Raw genomic sequence first — 19,589 nt, forward strand, 5'->3', positions numbered from 1 at the left:
AGATCTTTAACTAAATTTATTCAATTAGTTATTGGTTGCTAATAAAGCTCTTTATTATTATTTATTTTTATTAAAATTATATTTCAATTTAAATAAATATATAAATAATTAACAACTATTATATTATAAAAAGTAATTACCCAATTACTTATTTGTACACATAAATTATTATAGTTCTATATATTGTTATAAGAAAGGATATATTTAATTGGCATCACAAAGAATGAAAGAAACATAATATATGATTATTCATTCACACTTTTATAATATAGATTAGATATATATATATATATATATATATAAGAGGTCTGCTTAAAAACTTTTGATATACACACAGAGAGAAAATCTCATTTTTGGTCCCATATCTTAGAATCTTTTTTAATTAAGTCTCATTTGTTACATTTTTCTCGGATTGCTCCCCACATCTTCTCAAATATAGTCCCAAAACTCAATTTTCTCAGAACTTTTGAGCTTGAAACTCAAATTTTTGGAGATTAAAACTCAATTTACTTTTGTTCTGTAATAGCCCTACTATTCAATGTGCAAAACAATTCATTCGACTTTGAAAGTCAATTTGGTTTGGTATTTGCAACCATCAATGGAATTTGATATTTTGGTGAAATTAATGTTTAAGTTTTGTTGTTTTCATGAATTTTTTTATTATACTGTACATTATTTACAAAATATTAACAGTACCCAAAATTTTTATGAAATATTAATATGACAGGTTTTTTCCCTCCAAAACAATGTTGGAGTCTTGTCCCCATAACCGATCTAACGGCTCCGTTATCTATTTGACGGATTTTGGGGCCATATTTGAGAAAATTCTCAAGATATGGGACACAATCTGCAAAAAATGTAACAAATGGGACTTAATAAAAAAGAAACCCTAAGATTTGGAACAAAAAATAGGATTTTTCCTACACACTCATATGTTGTTTGAAGCAGAAAATTAAGACAGTACTGATGAAGACTCCAGATATATATCCAGACACAAACACTAGAATTCAACTATTATTAACTATATACATGTATATTTCGACATGCATATATATATTTATATGTAATTAACCCCATTGTTGGTTCCTGAAAGATGGAAGCATGTAGGGTGCAGGATAGGCAGCTGAAGTCTGATTGAAGAGGGGATCAGCAGATGGAAAGGAAGTGGAGTTCACGGGTGGCAAAAACATAGGGTTTTGCTCAACATTGATACCACCTCCATTGAAGTTGTGGTTGAGCATTGGAATGAAGCTGCAAGAAGAGAAAGGAATTGGTTCGTCCATATCTGGGTGAGTGTTGTTGGCCGCATGCCTTTGGGGCACTGAGGCGAAGGTGGTGGGATTCACGGTCTGGATGTCATGAATGCTAGGGCGGCGCCTGTCCACTGGAGTGGAGCTCGTTTGTCGTCTGAAATACTTCTGTGCATGGCTAGCAACCTGCGTTGGGGTCTTGGTGATGACGTAGTACCTTGAGATGCTCCGCCAGTCGCCTTTCCCGTACTTGTTGAGTCCCATAAGGAACAACCTGTGCACGCGTGCAAGAGGAAAAAGGAATGTTTGTGAAGTCAAAGGCGAAAACCGAAAATGTGGCGAAAAATCAGAGCGCAAGGTTAAAGGTGGATGACACATAAAATCCAACAGGAGTAAATGCTATATATTGAAATACATGATTCTTTTATGGGAAAAGTGAAACAAAGAAAAAAATAAATCAAATTATTACGCGTAACGTATGTCTGTACTCTTTCTGTACTTTGAAAAATGCATGTAAACGGGTATAGATTTAAGCATTTATTTTCTCTTTAAAAAAGTTTTTCTTGTTCCACTGAAGTGAAAATTTTTCTTGCAAACAATGATCATTTATTTTAATTTTTCACATGAAATTCCTTCTCACAAGGCCAGAAATTAACCTGCAATATGACATAATGCCTATTAGGTAAATTACAAGTTCTTATGAATGCTTAATAAATGAGACATAACATTAATTTGTGAAGAAAAATGAAGTTATAAGCAACAAATTTGGAACAAAAATTTGAATAATCCCAAATGAGATGAAAGTAAAAGCATTTCAAAGTAACAAAAAATGATAATAATTAGGAGGAAAAAAAAAAAGGGACCGAAAGCTAAAAGGAAAAAGTTAGTACTGGTGTTCTTCCTCAGTCCACGGAACACCTCGCCGCCTTTGCTGGCCGTTCCTGGTTTTAGCTTCAACCGATGGGGATCCGTCCTCTTTCTTGGCCTCCATCTCCTCTTGCTTCTCGTGATCATCGAGGTTTTGGTAGTTGGGAAGTGGAAAATGGCCTGATTCGATCATCTCCACATCTTCAACCAATGCTTGGTAATGGTTTTTGATCTCTTGGATGGATTTCCAGGGAACTCGGGATGCAACATGCTCGAAGAAAGCTGGAGAAGCAGGATCAATTTCAGCCAAGGCATTCTCAAACAGCTTGTTCTCTTCAGAAGTCCACTCTGCCTTGTCCATTTCGAACTGGGGTGACAAAAGCCCACACAAAGATTCTTCCAGTGGAGAGTAGTGAAAATCTGACCATTCCATTGTGTGTGTGTGTGTTTTTTTTTTGGTTTGATTGTTTGAGTTCAGAAGAGTGAAAAATTGCCCATATTTATAAGGAGGGAAACACCAATAAATAAATAAATAGAACCCTGATTTTAAGACCAATTGTATGTACATGGTCTTCCTTAAAAGTGAAAACAAAAGTCAATTGCTGAGGTATTACATCTTTTATTAATAAATCTAGGATGATCCTTGTAGATTTTTAATTTGTTTGGATTACATGTACACCATGGTACAAACGCTGAATTGCTGGCAAAATATTCTAACTCAATAACTTCATTTGGCCCTTACTTTTATTTTTTTTATTTTATTTTGTAGAAAATTTTATATGTGGGCTTTTGATGGACATCAAAACTACTTTGTGTTATTATTTTGAAATATTCATTTTTTATTTCAAGAATTTGTTATGATTTAATTAGTTTTTCTATAATTATTTGCGAAATATTTGTACATATACATTGAGTGCATGTAGCCAGACGCTATGGATAACTACATAGTGGATGAACTTATAGATACTGTCGGAATTAACTTTATGAAAAACATCTTAAATTGGCCGTGCTTTAGCATTGCTACAAGTAGGTCGAACCTTTTATACCATAATTTAAATGACGTTTCCACAAATTTTACGTGCATTTATATATTTATCGAATTTCCACATATACATAAGATGATGATATATAAATATATTTTCTTGAAATGGAGTGGAAAATCAGTGGAGGGTGATGGAAAGAAGTGCAACATATGTCTTAAAATGGAGAGGAATCTACTAGTAATGAATTAGACAACAATGTAAAATACTCACCACCTAATAAAATTTATTCTTACTTTCCATACTCGAACAATGGAAAACAATCATCCAAACAAGTGTTAATACACACCAAACGAGTGGTAAGAATTATTGCATATCAGTAATATATGGTCCCACTGTTAACGTGACATAATTTATATTGCTTGATGTGAAAGCGAAATAGCCACGTGTCTAATTGAAAGCTAATATCTACCAATTTGAGGAATCTTTGTTAAAAAGTTTTTGATGTAAAGATCCTCAACTGGTACCTTAATTTGCTTGGGTCAATTGAACGACTTTAGAAAAAAGGCAAATACATATCCACACAAGAAGTAGGGCAACAAAGAGCAAATATTAATTAATAGATATGAAAGTTATATGCAATTATGGCTCTAAATTCATAGAAAAAATACTGCAATAAGTATTTTAAAGGTTGATATTATTACATTATAAAAAAAGTTAGGATTTATGACGGTTTTTTTGTAAAGGCTAAATGATCGTTCCAGTACACACAGTTTTTCTAATATTTTTGCAATGATGGGAGGTGCTGATATCATTGAGGGTGTAATAAAAAGTGAAATAATTTTGTAACGGTCAGAACCATTACAATAACTGTTACAAAGTTTGTGTGTACCTACACCGTTACAATTTATAGGCCGTTACTAATTTGCTATGGTTTTTGTAATGGCTAGTTATTTTTGTAACGGCTATTTGGTCAAATAATCAAACGATACAATGGCAGTGGCAAAAATCATTGCAAAACATACAAAAAGACGGTGTTATAAAAATTGTGACATTACAAACGGTTATTTTTGTAATGGCCATTACAAAAGTCGTTACAAAATAACGACTATATTTTATTAAGGTTAGTTTTCAATGGCTATCTTAGGTGTTCCAAAGGCCGTTACAAAAGCCACTACAGAAAAATTTATATATTCATTTCATTTAATTTGTTGTAAAAATTCTTATATTAATCACACACACTCTCAACACTCTGATTTTCGTGCATATACATTTTATTAGCTAGCTTGTAGATTATTACCCAAACTTTGGACCATCAACTAGTGTTGATCATCACTTAAGTTAGTTGATAAGGTAACGGAGACTAATTTAATACTTTATTATATTTAATTAAATTAATTGTAGTTTTATAACTTTTTATTAATCTTATATCATGTTAATTATATATATTCTCCTAAACAGTGTAGTGTAATATTTATAAATTTATAAGTCATCAAATTAAAAAATGATATACATATTTATGTATGAATACAGTGATATATATCATGTTACGAGAATTGAGTAGATGGATTTATAATAAGAACCTCACGGGGAGGATAGGTTTTACTCTGGAGTTTGAGGATGGGCTCAAAACTTTCATAAAATAGGCAAAGGGTCAGAGTGGACATATGGATGGAGACAAAATTAGGTGCCCTTGCCAAAATGCACAAACACAAAGTTCAGAACACCCGACGATGTGAGTTATCACTTCTGTATGCGAGGGTTTATGTTAGAATATTATAATTGGAATTCTCATGGCGAAGATAGGTGCTGGAGTACTTTGCAGCTGGGCTGAGTTATTTTTTCTTCTTCTCACGATGGTGTGCCTAATGATGGTACAAGGTCCTGCCCCATTGATGTCGGTCCTAGTTCAATTATTATGTTGGCGACCCCTATGATTATAAGTCAAGATTGGCAAACTATTTTTTCAATGTAGTGCATGCTGCCCACCAGCTATTGCTGAGTTGGTGGATATCAAAGTCCACGGCTATATGTTTGAGCGATCATATGATCGAATATCCCAGTAGGCTAATACATATTGCTCCCGGGTCACACCTTGCCGAGAAATTACTACAGCGCGAAAAAGTTGATAAAGGATTTAAGTTCACCCATTGACAAGATCGACACGTGTAAGAATGAGTGCATGCTGCATTGGAAGGACGATGTCGATATGGAGTATTGCAAGTTTTCTGGAGATGCTAGGTACAAGATGACCCAAGGGCGAGACCCATGCTGGAAGAAGTTCCCGTATGTCGTCCTTAGGTACCTGCCTCTTACTCCCCATTTGCAGAGGTTGTATTTTTCGACGGTAACTGCCGAATACATGACGTGGCATGCCACACATCAGACGGAGGAGGGACCAATGTGTCATCCATCCGATGCCGAGGCTTGGAAGCATTTTGACCGGACGTATCCTGATTTTCCAAAAGAGCCGGGTAATGTTCGGCTTCGTTTTTCAATAGACGGTTTTGCACCGCACGGGTAGTATGGTAGTACTTATTTATGTTGGCCCGTTATCATTCTACCGTATAATCTCCTCCCAGTATGTGAATGAGTTCTGAGTACATGTTTATGACGATGGTGATCCCTGGCCCTTCTAATCAAAAGCGTCCGATCGATACGTACTTGGAACCATTGATTGAAGAGCTGCTATAGTTGTGGCACGTGGATGTTCGAACGTGCGACAATGCCACGAACAATGCATTCATCATACGAGCAACATTGATGTGAACTGTGAATGACCTACCCACCTATGGGATGGCGTCTGGGTGGAGTACCACTTGTATTATAAGTTGTCCAATTTGTATGGATGACACACGGACATTCCATCTACAGTACGGTATGAAAGCGTGCTACTTTTATTGCCACGAACAGTTTCTCTCTGAGCACCATCCCTACAGAAGGAATAAGAAAGTCTTAACGAAGAACTGTGTTGAATGTAAGGGTGCACCACCGAGGCTGACAGGAGACCAAATCCTGGATATGGTTGCAGACATTAGTTCTACAGTTGAAATACTGTTCGCACTCCCTTCCGACTATGGTAGCGACCACAAGTGGATGAAAAAAAGCATCTTCTGGGATCTTTCATACTCGATAACGTATCTGATTCGACGAAACTTTGATGTCATGCGCATTGAGAAAAATGTATTTGACAACATATTCAATACAGTCATGGACATCAAGGAAAAGACGAAGGATAATTTTAATGCACGTAGGGATTTAATGATCATCTGTAATCGCCTTGAGTTGGATAAACGTAAACCGAACGTTATGTCTGAAGCATTCTATACCCTGACGAATGAGCAAACGGGGAGGATATGTGAATGAATTCATGGCCTTAAGTTTCCTGATGGCTACCGCGTCTAACCTTGCCTGCTGCATTGACATGATGGAATTGCGGATGCACGGCATGAAGAGCCACGACTGTCACATATTCATGTAGAAATTGATCCCGATTGCCTTCAGTGAGATGCTTCCCAAGCATGTATGGAGCGCATTAACGGAGGTTAGTCTTTTATTCCAAAGCATATGCTCGACCACGCTTGATGTCGTAAAACTACATGAGTTAGAAAATAGTGTTGCCATCATACGGTACATCCTTGAGAAGATATTTCCTCCAGTTCTTTTCAACTCAATGGAGCACCTCATTGTTCACTTGCCGTATGAAGCTCGCGTAGGGAGGCCAGTTCAATACAGGTGGACGTACCTATTTGAAAGGTTCCTACGTGGGTTGAAGAAAAAGGTGAAAATAAAACACATGTTGAGGCATTAATTATCGAGGCACACATTGTTGAGGAAATCGATTTATTTTTTCCACAGTATTTTGATCCAGACGTGTTATCCAAATGAAGCATGCCTCGTAGAAATAATGAGCGTACGAGCAGCGATGCTGGAATCTAGATGACTATTTTCAACTACTTTGATCGGGCTAATAGTGCCTCGAAGAAGAGATGGCTCAGTGGACTAGAACGGGTACATCATTGAGACGTATATTTTGACCAACTATGAAGTAGTTTCATCATATTATGAGTAGTTATTTTCAATATACATAAAATATGTTAATTGGTGTATTCATGTATATATATATATATATTATTTATCTGATTAATATATGTATAGATCATACTTGAACGAACTGTACTAGCACCACCATTTGGTCGACCCAATTATTAATCGACTTGTTTCGACTGAGTTCACGGATTAGTTCAAACGACATATAAGTTAATATATATTTTTTTAAAAGTACGTTGTGTCCAAATTCAAAATATTTGATTAATATATGAATGTGCAGGTATATCCCGAGTTGAACTATATGGACAATGAGCTCCTGAAGTGTAATTATTGATGTCCAAGTACATAAGTGACGTCAGTCCCTTGCTCTTTTGTGAACGGATACAACTTTCATATGGAGCGTCGCAACGCCGGCAAGTCAACCATGAATTGTGAGATGCGTGTCAAATCTTCATCATATACAGTTGAGGACAATAACCTCTACCGAATCATCAAAGAGATGATTCAACTGACATAACCACTTATTTCGAACTTGCACATCGTTCTGTTCAAGTGTCGTTGGGTCGATCTAGTATGATGCATGAAGGTACACCCACGCTATTACCTCATTGATGTAAACTTCAGAAAGGTGTACCAAAAGGATGAGCCATTCATACTTGCACAACAAGCAGTGCAAGTTACTACACTAAGTACTCAAGTATGAAGAGGGACAAAGCAGTTGGATGGCTGTCTGCAAAACCAAGGCTCGAAGAGTTGTTGATGAGTCCAGGTGGTCTGAGATCGCATATCAACCTGAGGAAGTCGTACCAGTCTTTTGAAGTTGCTATGAACAATCAATGGTACGATTTATGTGATCCCAATGATTTACAAATTATGGTCGATCTTTCGATTGCACCCCAGCAGGGTGCAGGTACTTCACGGACTCAAGCTGGTCAAACTAATAATGAAGACGAAGAGGATGATGAAGACAGCTTTAAGGATTACAAGACTGACGAGAATGAATACGAGGTTACATAATGTATATTTTTTAATGAAATATTTTATTTTGCAATGTTGTAAAATAAAAAATATAAAATTTTTAAAATTTTAAAATTTATTATTTGGAACGGACAATTTAATACAAAAATCGTTATAATGGTAGGCTGCCAACTTTTGGCGCCAGGCGAGACATGGAATTTTGTAATGGGCAAAATTTAAAAGCCGTTTCAAATGCAGTTACAAACTAAAATTTTTTAAATCAAAATAAAAGAAAAGGTGGGATTTTTAATTTCGATTTTCTGTTACAAAAGCCATTATAAAGAACGTTACAATGGTAAATTATACCAGTTGTTACAAAAGCAATTACGAAAAATGAGTCATCTTATGAATTTTAGATAGAAACATATGATATCTTTACATCCGGGCACCCGATTTATACCAAATTTGAATATATACAAGTATGTGTCCATTAAATCATATCAGATGGTATGAATTTTAAATCACATTGCCTGATTTAGAATACACCATCTTGAAGTATTACTATTATGTTCTAAGAATGATATGTTAGAATCCGTATACCCAATAGGGTTACAGCTTGGCTGAACGAATTCATTTGTAAGTGTGATCATATTCGAGGTTTGATCTTAATTTTGACGGTGCGATTAACCCATGCAGTTCAGCACTGTAAGATGATAGTTACATCAATATAATACTAACATTTATGAATATACAAATTTATTGCATACTGCATACATGTATCAATGTCAAATAAAAATTCTAATTTTTTTAATGTATTTCAATTATATTGTTCAACTACAATGATACGTTTCCACAGCATTAACACGTCACCCCTTTAATTTCTTTTGTTTTACGCCTTATCTCGCTTCCGCCATGTTCTCAGGTCAATCTGCTTCCTTCAGGAGGATGCCGCGCTTCTTTGGATTGCACCCTAAGTTGTTGATGGTGAAGAGAATGTCCCCCCTCCAAGATGGAGGGGACTAAGTTTGCAGCATGTGTTAGAATAAGGTGACCAGAAAGCCAATTGAATTTAACAATTTTGGAAACTATTTAGCAATCTTTATTAATGCGATATTAACATGATGAATGTAGCAAGCGTTCATTTGTGGTGCTATATATTTGTTCTGTATACTCATTACGTTAAATGGTATTTTAATGTCATAACAAATGCCTACAGACCAATGGAGTAACCCACATAGTTGGGCAACATATTGGATGGCTGTTATGAAACCAACATTTGAGGGTTGATTCCAATTCAAGGACCTTGAGACTATGCATCAATAATCCTATAGAGGCTTACTCTAAGTATTCCATTCATTGGATGAGTGTCATGTTTCATTGGAGATAGACGTAGGACGTCTATGCAATTTTAGTGCCTTGTCAACTATCTGAACTAACACATAAGAATCGTCATATCCAACTTTAGTAGTACGGTGTTAGTCCTCGAACTTGAGAAACTATGGGAGTCACATGCATATGATGGTTGTTAACTTGAACCTAGCGAAAGATGATCATATCTTAGATGTGGTCATTAAAACCCTTGTCCTGTGCAGTCAAAATATGGTGTGAAGATGGTGGGTTTCAAGATAGGATTCATCACCTGTCAGTATGACAATCGAGTCTCATATGCGCTCTTAGATGGTTTGAGCTCTTAGAGTCTATGGCCATAGAGATTGGTATGGAATGATTTCCTATGTCGACAAATAAAACAAACACATCTCGAGTTATTGAGCATAGTTGTCTAGTCTAGTATGAAGACCGACATCCAATTTTATGCCTAGACTTAAAATGAGAGACGAATGATGGAAAGACCGTACCCGTATGGTACTCCGGAGCTTAAACGCTCACGTCAACATTCACCTAATCTCTAGCGCCATAGACCAGTGCGAGACGGCCAAACATGGTGATAGGAATTTCTGATTGATGGTTAATTAGTAATAATTAATTAAATTAAATTAAATTAATTAATTGTGTTAGACACAAACCTAAACCTAGCAAACGGTGAACCCAAAGAGTCAGACACAAATCAATATAAAATTGGTAGAATTAATTTGGAATTAATTCTAAAATATACAAATCAATTTAGTTGGATTAAACTAATTCAAGGAGAATATAAATGATTGGATCATTTATAGAAAAAAATTCATTTGATGGATAGCTCAAGAATTAATTAATTGAATTAGTTAATTTTAGATTTAATACCTTAAAATTAATTGAATTAATTTGTTGGTTTTGCCTTAATTAATTGATTGGATCAATTAATTAATATTTGGGCTCATGTTTATTTAAGTGGATTAAATAAACCTTTGGATTTAGTTGGGCTAAAATTAATTATATTGATATAATGCCCAAGGAACTTAGTTGGGCTAAAATTAATTTGATTAAATCAAGTCGGGTCCATGAATTGGAGTTGAAGCCCGTTTGAGAGCAAGTTATGAGGCGTTTCAACTCCTCCACACCATGTAAGTATATGACTAGCCATGATGAAGTGGATATGGAGTGATTTTTCTCATCATAGTTGGAGGTTATGTGAATATGTGTATATAGGTTGTCTTGGAGGCAAACTTGGTGGTTCTTTCTCACACAATAGGCCACAAAATTTGCAGCCTCAATAACTCTACCAAACTTGGTGGTTTGAATTTTGAATTCAATTATAAGTAAAATAAAAATCTACACACACAACTCTCATGTATGATTCTTGCTCTCGCTCTCCCCAAACATGAGAATTCTTACAAAGGGATACAGTATCGGTTGGTATGGAAATGAGTAGTTTCATACATCGGCAATTTTTTTTTTTACCTCTCTGTTCCAATAACCGAAAGATTGTCCAACTCTAATAAGTCTAAACTGCCATTGGTTGCCATGGCTTCATGTTTTTGATGCTTTTATAAAAAATTTCATGAGATTTGATTTCTTATAAAATTATTCAAAATATTTTATATGAATCATCCCTCATAAAATATTTTGAACAATTTCAATTATTCAATATGTGAAATAATTTTAAGAGGTCTGATATTTTACAATAATAAATAAAGGTAAATTTGGTATTCGACATACCAGACTATCATGTACCCTAGACTTTTGGTCGCGATCGGATAGCTACTTTAGGTATCCAAAATTTTGGGTACCCGAACCTGAAATACTTGAGTCGAAGCCCACCAATAGCCTTTCCCCTACTATGAGAAAAATATTTTACTTTGTTATGCTTAGGAAATATGTATTAATTTTACTTTAAATTATGACTTTGCATTTAATTTTAGTTTTTGAATAGCAGAATTTCTTTTTTAAAAAAATTAAACAACGCAACAGTATAGCCCTTGTTGCTTATTGGCCAATCATTAGCCAGCATGGTGCCCGACTGTGTGCGTGCGCCTGTTGGCTTGCGTGCCAGTAGTACAATCTCGCCCGAGCTTCCACCCATGCCTGTGAGGGTGTATGCAGCGCGCAAGCGCATGTCCACCCGATAGTGAACGACCATCTGCTGGTTGGGCGATTGGGTTGTTTGTACCGTTCTTCTTCGAAATTTGATTTTTCCAATGTTTGCTGATTTTCTGAAATGATTAATTTAGGAAAATTTAAATTTTAGTTAAATTTAATTATTCTAAAAGTAATTTGTGCCTTAGATTAATTTTGGAATAGTATCCAAATAAAAGAAATATTTTTTGGTACATTGGATGTATAGTTGATATTCCATTTCTTTCATTGCATTATCAATATGTTAGTATTATATTTTTAGTATTTGATATTGGATCTCAATTGCCAAATACATGAATTGTATTTATATGCTTTTATATTTGATATAAATGTGTTAATGGTTGTTTATTGAAAAAACAATGAGGATGATTATAAAGCCCAATGACCGTATGTATGGTTTAATTTCATGTTGGTTGAGGCCTGCGTCCCCCTTTGTTTTTAATTATTTCTTTCATTTTTTGCCTCGAAATAAGAAGGTTTGCCTTCTTCCTCTCGATGTACTCCCCCAATTTTTTATTGGAGTTTCTTATTTCAGTCTTAATGAGTGTAGTTAGAAATGTAATGTTTTATTTATTCTGAATAAATATAAGTTTTCATGGAGATGACGGCTCAAGCCCGTTGTTCAGAGCTCGCGATGGAAGAAAAACAAAGAGGAAGGTGAAGGAAGTGATTACGCCCAGGAAGCGCCGCAGAAATGCAAAAAATTAAAATTAAATGATAATAAGCTTAAAATAATGCGATCAAGGGTGTACCTTTGATCTATCCCGGACGTCCGGTATACAATTAATAAAAACAAAAGGCTAGAACAAGAACAAACCAAGGGATAAATAATGCAAACAGAACCTTACGCTCATTGTTCTCTTCAATCTGCGTCTAGCATTAAATCCTCTGCAACCAGATCACTCCTTTCTCAAGCTCTCCTTGATCTAAACTAGGTCATAATCGGCCCATGGGCTTGGCCTTAAATGGACTAGGCTTTAATAAATTAAGGACATATCTAATGGACCTATATTAAATCTACTTTAATTATAAGCCTACCAATTTAAAGTCAATATCTTTTTAATCCAATTAAAACACCCAAATTCACAATCCCTTTAAATTTATAAATTAGACCATGTCTAATTAAATTAATTCAATGGTCTAATCTAAAATTAATTAATTCATTTAATTAACCTTTGAAAATATCCAACCCATGGATTTTTGAATAAATTATCCATGAAAAGATTCGGTATGACCTGAAAACACGACGGAAGCATTAAATAAAAAATATTATTTAAAACGGGTCAAATGGGTGTTCCCTTTGAAATTTTCGGGCGTTCAGTTTTTGTCAAAAGCATAATAGTGGCTACATGATGAAACAAAGGAATTAATAGAAATTCTACAGCTGAAATTTGGGGTTTATGTGAGGGACTGGCCATTGCCCAAGAAAAAGGCGTTGATAATTTACCTATAAAATTGGCTCTCAAATGCTTATTCATCTGTTTTGCATGAGAAAGGAAACACCCAACCATCTTCTTCCTCTGCTGTGGGATTGCAAGGTTCCATGGGATAGATTTCAAAATTTCAACTTGGTTTTTTGGCTATCGGGAAATTAAAAAATAATAATAAAATAATTAAAAAACTAATATTAAAAACAAATTGAATACCTAATTAAAGTTTAACATATTTAAAAATAAGATTAAATGCAATTTACCCCTGTGTTAATAGAAATGAGCAATATACCGTCTGTGAAAAAATAAAATACCAATTTACCTCCTATGTTATTATAAGTAGAGCAATTTACCTCCTAACAGCTTTTGTTTAATTTAAAATTTAAAATAATATTTATATCTTTATTTAATAATCGTTGGATCTTGATCCACTTACAATCCAAATTTAATTAATAAATCAACAGTATAGATTTTATCTGATCAAATCAACGGTTTAAATTAAAATATTACATTATATATAATTAAATTTAAATATATTGTATTTAACTTTTATAATAAAAACTATTTATACATGAATTTATACATACATTATATGTATATATATATAGAATAGCTCTCAATTTTGCACTGCTCAGCTCGATGCCTGTCAAACATCTTATTCATAGCTCTCAAACTTGCACTATTCAACTCCCGACCGCTACTCATAAGTCAAGCTAGTTATCGTCTTTTGCAATCTATTCCGTTGTTAATGGTCCATACCTCTCTCTTTGTAGGACGAGGACCACTTGAATCTGCCTTGGCTACCATCCCTTTGGCCGCGGCTGACGCTGCCACCCTCTTCTAACTAAATATCTTCATACCTTAATGCATGTGAGAAGGTATATTTTTACCGTTATAAGGATGATTCAGTCGAGAAAAAATTTATTTGATGTACGATAAGTCAATCGAGAGTAAATATCAATTTTCATTCAGTCTTTTTGTTGTATCAGCAAATTTAGTGAATTTTCGACTAATAGAGAGACTTATTTATTAAACGGAAGCAAATCTCAAAGATGCTAGATGTAATTTCTCAAACTACAGAAAATTTATGTGTAATGACACCAAACCTCGGGGGAAGGGAGTGTAATTGTCCCCTTATATTATCTAATTTGCTAATAATAAATACGAGTTCGCATGACTATAAGTTCATTAACTGAGTTCAAGTAATGTCTGAGTTGTAATTCTAATTTAAAAGTAACATATTTTCAACAGTATTTGTTGATGAGTCAGTAAGCATATTTTTAGCGAAATTCATGAAATAATATTTTTAGTGAAATGAAAAAAGTAACGTTATCAGGATTTATTTTTAATTTTTTATATCAAATTAAGAAATTTTATATGTTAGATACTAAAAAATAAAAATATCCAAAAAGCAAGGAAATCCAGCTGGCTGATGGAGACCCAAAAGAATGCGGATTGAATTTTCTATTTTAATTTATATTCGATTTTTAATTTCATTTTATACATACATCATTATAAAAACAATTATATTAGTGACAAGATATTAAATTCATTTTAAAATTATAATAGAAAGTATATATTAAATGATAATAATTTTGATCATGTTATTATATAATTATTAATAATAAAAATTGTGTTTAAAGTTGTCACTATAAATAATTGATAACATATCTATAGTGACAATTTGGTAGCAATAAATTTGGTGACGGTAAATAACTATTGTTACTAGATTATTACTATATATTTTGTCACTAATTCTCGCTAATTACAATTTTTGCAAAATATACCTATTAATTTAATTTTATGGCAAATAAAAATTGCTGTCGTAATTTTTTTTTACTTTTCGTCGCTAATTTTCTATTTTCTTGTAGTGCATGGCACGTGTATACATGACAGCATTAATTTTATCTGCGGGAAGATTTTATACATGTGGGGACCCCTATAAGTGTCGCTATACCATTCCAGCAAATTAGCGCACCTATATTATTTCAATGGAAAAAATGCAAGCAACTCTTTTGTGACATCGTAAATAAGCAAATTATCTTTTTTTTTAAAAAAAATAGCGATTTACCTTTCTATATTATTTTAAAATACAACAATTTACCTCCTTATGATTTTTGAAAATGAAGCAACTTATCTCCCTGTATAAGGAGGTAAATTACTTCATATTAAAAAGTATAGGAGGATAAATTGCTATAATTTTTTCATATGAGGTAATGTGCTCATTTTTAATATCACAGGGGATAAATTGCTATTTACCCCTATTTTAATATATTAATTTATGAAAAGGGATGATTGTGGGCCCCTCCAAGCACTTAAAACATTAATGGAAAAAAGCTCTTCTCTGCAAGTGTGTTATGTGGGTCAACAACTCCTCTCTACTGCCAAGTTGCTGAACAATTTGGTATAGTGGTATAGCTAGAAATGTGCTGGTCAAATCACTATATAACGTGGACCACTCTTTTTTTTCTTTTTTTTTTTTTGAATAATTACATTTACCCCTCCCCTATCTACACAGATTATTATTTTTTTAAATTACACATATACGAACTAAAACATTAACATTATTTATAATGCACCTTTTTTTTTTTGAAAAATTATACATAAATCTCCCAAAAATATTAACGTAATTACACAAACTACTCCTACTTTTTCGGATGGCATGGGTGGATTCTGTAATTATGCAAAAAATATAAATAATTGTGTAAATAGATCATAGATCAGGAGGTGCGAAAATAATTATTTTTATTTATTTATTTATTTTGCTTTCGCAACAGATTTCTTCATTTTATATTAAAATTGAAATTCGTCATATTGAGAGCGGAAAGTGATGTGGTCGAGGTTTTTACGAAGGGATAAAATTGGGAAATTTTACCTACGGCATAATTATACACCAGGTGAAATACGATTGTCGAGGGAAGTCAAAAATAGTCACTATCAATGAATAGTGCTCGCTTAAAAAATTAATATTTTTTGTATTTATAGTAGGGTTGAAAGTTATATTATGTAGTGGGTTGTATTTGTCTAACATGTGCCTCATATATATTAAATTACTTTTTTACCCTTACAAATTAATATTTTTTACCAATATCCATCAGTAGGGTCGGATTCAACTCATTTACATTGGACCAACAACTTAGTTGGTGTGGACCACTTTTGTTGAAGAACATTTACTATAAAGCTAAAGAATAAGCCCAAAAGCGATTGAAGTTAAATAATAATTGTTTTAGATATTTGTTGCATATTTAAATGATATGGAATATTTACCTAACTGATGGATGTCCCCACCAGCTCTGTCTTATTAAAGGGTCTTGATGGCTAGTTTTATTTAATTAGTGCTGAACAATCAACAAGGAGAGAGTGGCTTTAGCATCTCCAAACAAGACACAATGTCTGATCTCGTACTAGGTTTTATGAGCTGGAGTGTGGAGTCTATCCCAATATTTATTATTAAAAAATATAATATACTTTCTCCTATATTATGGTAAATTAATATAAATAAATAAAAAAATTAGTTATCTTTTGATGCTCTTTTTATATTTTAGGGATAACTATAATTTGTTTTCTGAAATTTGATGTAATTACATGTAAACTTTCTATAGTTTGGGAAATTATATATAATATTCTTGAAATTTGCTTTCGTCTACAAATAAATCCCTCTATTAGTCAAAATTCACCAAATTTATTGATATTAAAAAAAAAATTTGAATCAAAATATGTACCAATGATTGGTTTATTACTGATTTATTGCTAGTCAAATAATTTTTTTCGACTAAACTACCCTTATACCTTCTTATATGCATTAACGTTTGAAAATGTATGAGGGTAATTTGGTCATAAAAATATTTATTTGACCTGCGATAAATTAATAATCAGTCAATTAGAAGTAAATACATATTTTTGAATTAATATCAACAAATTCGGTGAATTTTGACTAACAGATGAACTTATTTATTAAAAGAAAGCAAATTTTAGGGGTGTTAGATGTAATTTTTCAAACCACAGGGGGTCTACTATAACTACACCAAATCTCAGCAAAGGGGGTGTAATTATTGTTATATCCTATATATGGAATAAGATTGACAATTATTGTTGTATTTATTTTTTGAAAATGTCTAGTCCAAGTACTTCATTTAGCACTTCAAGAATATATGCAACAATGGTGTTCACCTCACCTCATATATAGGATATAAAAAAAAAAACATACGAAACAATTAATAGGGTTTTTTCAATTCATAAACGGCTACTTTTCATCTAATGGCTTCAAAAATAATATGTAATTACAAGTAAATGACTCAATAACTATAAAAAAAATTGATGCTAAAATTTGGGTTGAGCTAATTGACAAGTAAAATTCTTATTATTAATCTATATTATTTAATAAATGAAGATTAACAATAAGAACTTTACTTATTAATTAGCTCGATGTTTGATTTTTTTTACGTAATTATTTTTATCCCTTTTCTTATAGTGCCCGTTGAATTTATATATATTGCATTTAATGTCTTATAAGTAAATAATATTACATAAAAATATTAAATGAAAGGTACGCAATAATAAAAATTTATGTAATTTTTTTTGTTGACGGCAGTACTTTTTATCCAAATAATAAAAAAAGAGATTAGGTGTAAATTGAAAACTTTTAGAAAGGGTGGAAGTATAATTTTAAAGAAAAATATAATTTCCTACTTTTATAGAGAATCTAAGTGTGAATAACTTATTTTTTTGGGTCGCCTCTACAAGAAACAATTATCATTAATTTAATTGAATGTTTTTTTCTCTTTTATTTTTGGTGTGAATAAAAATAATATCTTAATTTTATTTCGACTTTTTTCTCGAATAATGATGAAATATTCCCTTTAAAATTTCTGAAGATCATCTATATCAATATTAATATAAAAAGGAAAGAGCCTTTAGACTCATAAACGGGAATTAATGACGCCATTTCACTATATTGTTTAAATATAATAATTATACCTCTAATTTGATAATTTTAAAATTTAATTATAATTATATTTTTTTGATAAAAATCTAAAGTTGATTTTATTTATTTATTTTTTAATATATAATTTGTTGGTTTATATTATATATTCTTAATCATAATATAATTAAAAATGTGAAAAATTATTTATTATGTGTACATAAAAAAAAATATGCCACGACTAGTATACAATCTAAAATTACTTCAGTTCATCATAGTGAGATCGCACCAAGAGTTGATAAGTTTTGAAATATAACTACAATTTTGAATTAATTAGTTAATTACTAACAATTTGTTGATTGAAATTTGATTAACCATCCCGACTATAAAAGATAAGACAAGAATAAAATGATAAATTATGTTGAGACCCCTTGAAATTAGTTTTAATTACAAAAACACTCACGGCTATGTACAAAATTACAAGCACAACATTTGAAGTTTGATTTGGGAGTAATCTCTTGAAGATCTTATCAAGAACTATACCCCCAACTCAATTCCAAACAACTGGCATGTCTGGATCAGCACCATTTATTTCGGGTGGATCTGACCCCACCCTAATTGGATCAAATTCAACTCTATCATGTATGGGCTGACTGTGGCCAATCGATTATTTTTAAATTTTAAGGTTCACATAAAATCATAGACATGAGGAAATCTATAAATAGTTGCCCCCCATACCCCATGTACAACTTTTGCTGCCCTACGTTTCTTGTGACTTTATATCGTTCTCTTTATGTACTATCTGGCTTAGGCATCAGAGGCTATAATAAACCAGAACCTTTTCTGGTGTGCATTGATGATTTTCTGTCTTGTAAATCTTCGATTCCACAGGATGAATTTAGAGGTGTACTTGTAATTTTATAAAAGGGGAAAATGCAAGCAACCCCCTTGTGATATTACAAATGAGTAAATTACCCCCCTTATGAAAAAATAAATAGCGATTTATTTTTCTTTATTTTTTAAAATACAACAATTTACCCCTCTATGATTTTTAAAATGAAGCAATTTACCTTCCTGTATAAGGAGGTAAATTGTTTCATTTTAAAAAGTATAATAGGGTAAATTGCTATATATATATATATTTTTTCCGTGGGTAATGTGCTCATTTTTAATATCAAAGGAGTAAATTGCTTATTCACCCTTTATAAAAAATAATACATGTTTGTATATAATTAGATATAATATAATGAATAGTAGACATAATTTAAAAAAAGAAACCTCAATCTGTTCAAAATTACAAAGTAAAAGTTTGTCAATCAATCAGTGTTCGCCTAAGGCAAGTGGGAAATCGCGTTGTCTTGATTTGTTCCACCGAAAATGAAACGGGAAAAGGCCAAGAGGACGACGAATTACTACTATTTCCACAGCTCTCAATCAAGAACATAGTGACGTTAACAGTTGCAATCAGTCATACATATCCAGAAACTTCAAATATTTATATATTGATGTGTATATATATTAATTGAAACATAAAATGTAATACAATTGGAAATAGAAAAATGCAATCAGATAAAAAGGCGTATATCGCGCCCCGTGCCTGTGAGCTCTTTGGAGACGAGAA

General features: G+C 32.6%; 1 protein-coding gene across 1 annotated transcript; it reads right to left on the reverse strand.

Moving 5' to 3' along the window:
• Positions 1,057-2,574, reverse strand: LOC105176804 (transcription factor SRM1-like). Its single transcript, XM_011099712.1, has 2 exons — positions 2,141-2,574; positions 1,057-1,524 (listed from the first exon to the last, which is right to left on the reverse strand). The coding sequence occupies exons 1-2, from the start codon at positions 2,548-2,550 to the stop codon at positions 1,068-1,070; spliced, it is 867 nt and encodes a 288-aa protein (XP_011098014.1). The 5' UTR covers positions 2,551-2,574; the 3' UTR covers positions 1,057-1,067.

The sequence above is a fragment of the Sesamum indicum genome, linkage group LG14 (genome assembly GCF_000512975.1).
Source record: "Sesamum indicum cultivar Zhongzhi No. 13 linkage group LG14, S_indicum_v1.0, whole genome shotgun sequence".
Lineage (NCBI taxonomy): Eukaryota > Viridiplantae > Streptophyta > Magnoliopsida > Lamiales > Pedaliaceae > Sesamum > Sesamum indicum.

Coding starts and splice junctions, on each gene's coding strand:
- LOC105176804 (XM_011099712.1), bottom strand. CDS start 2,550: ATGGAATGGTCAGATTTTCACTACTCTCCACTGGAAGAATCTTTGTGT. Junction 1,525..2,140: donor TGGACTGAGGAAGAACACCA/GTACTAACTTTT, acceptor ACGCGTGCACAG/GTTGTTCCTTATGGGACTCA.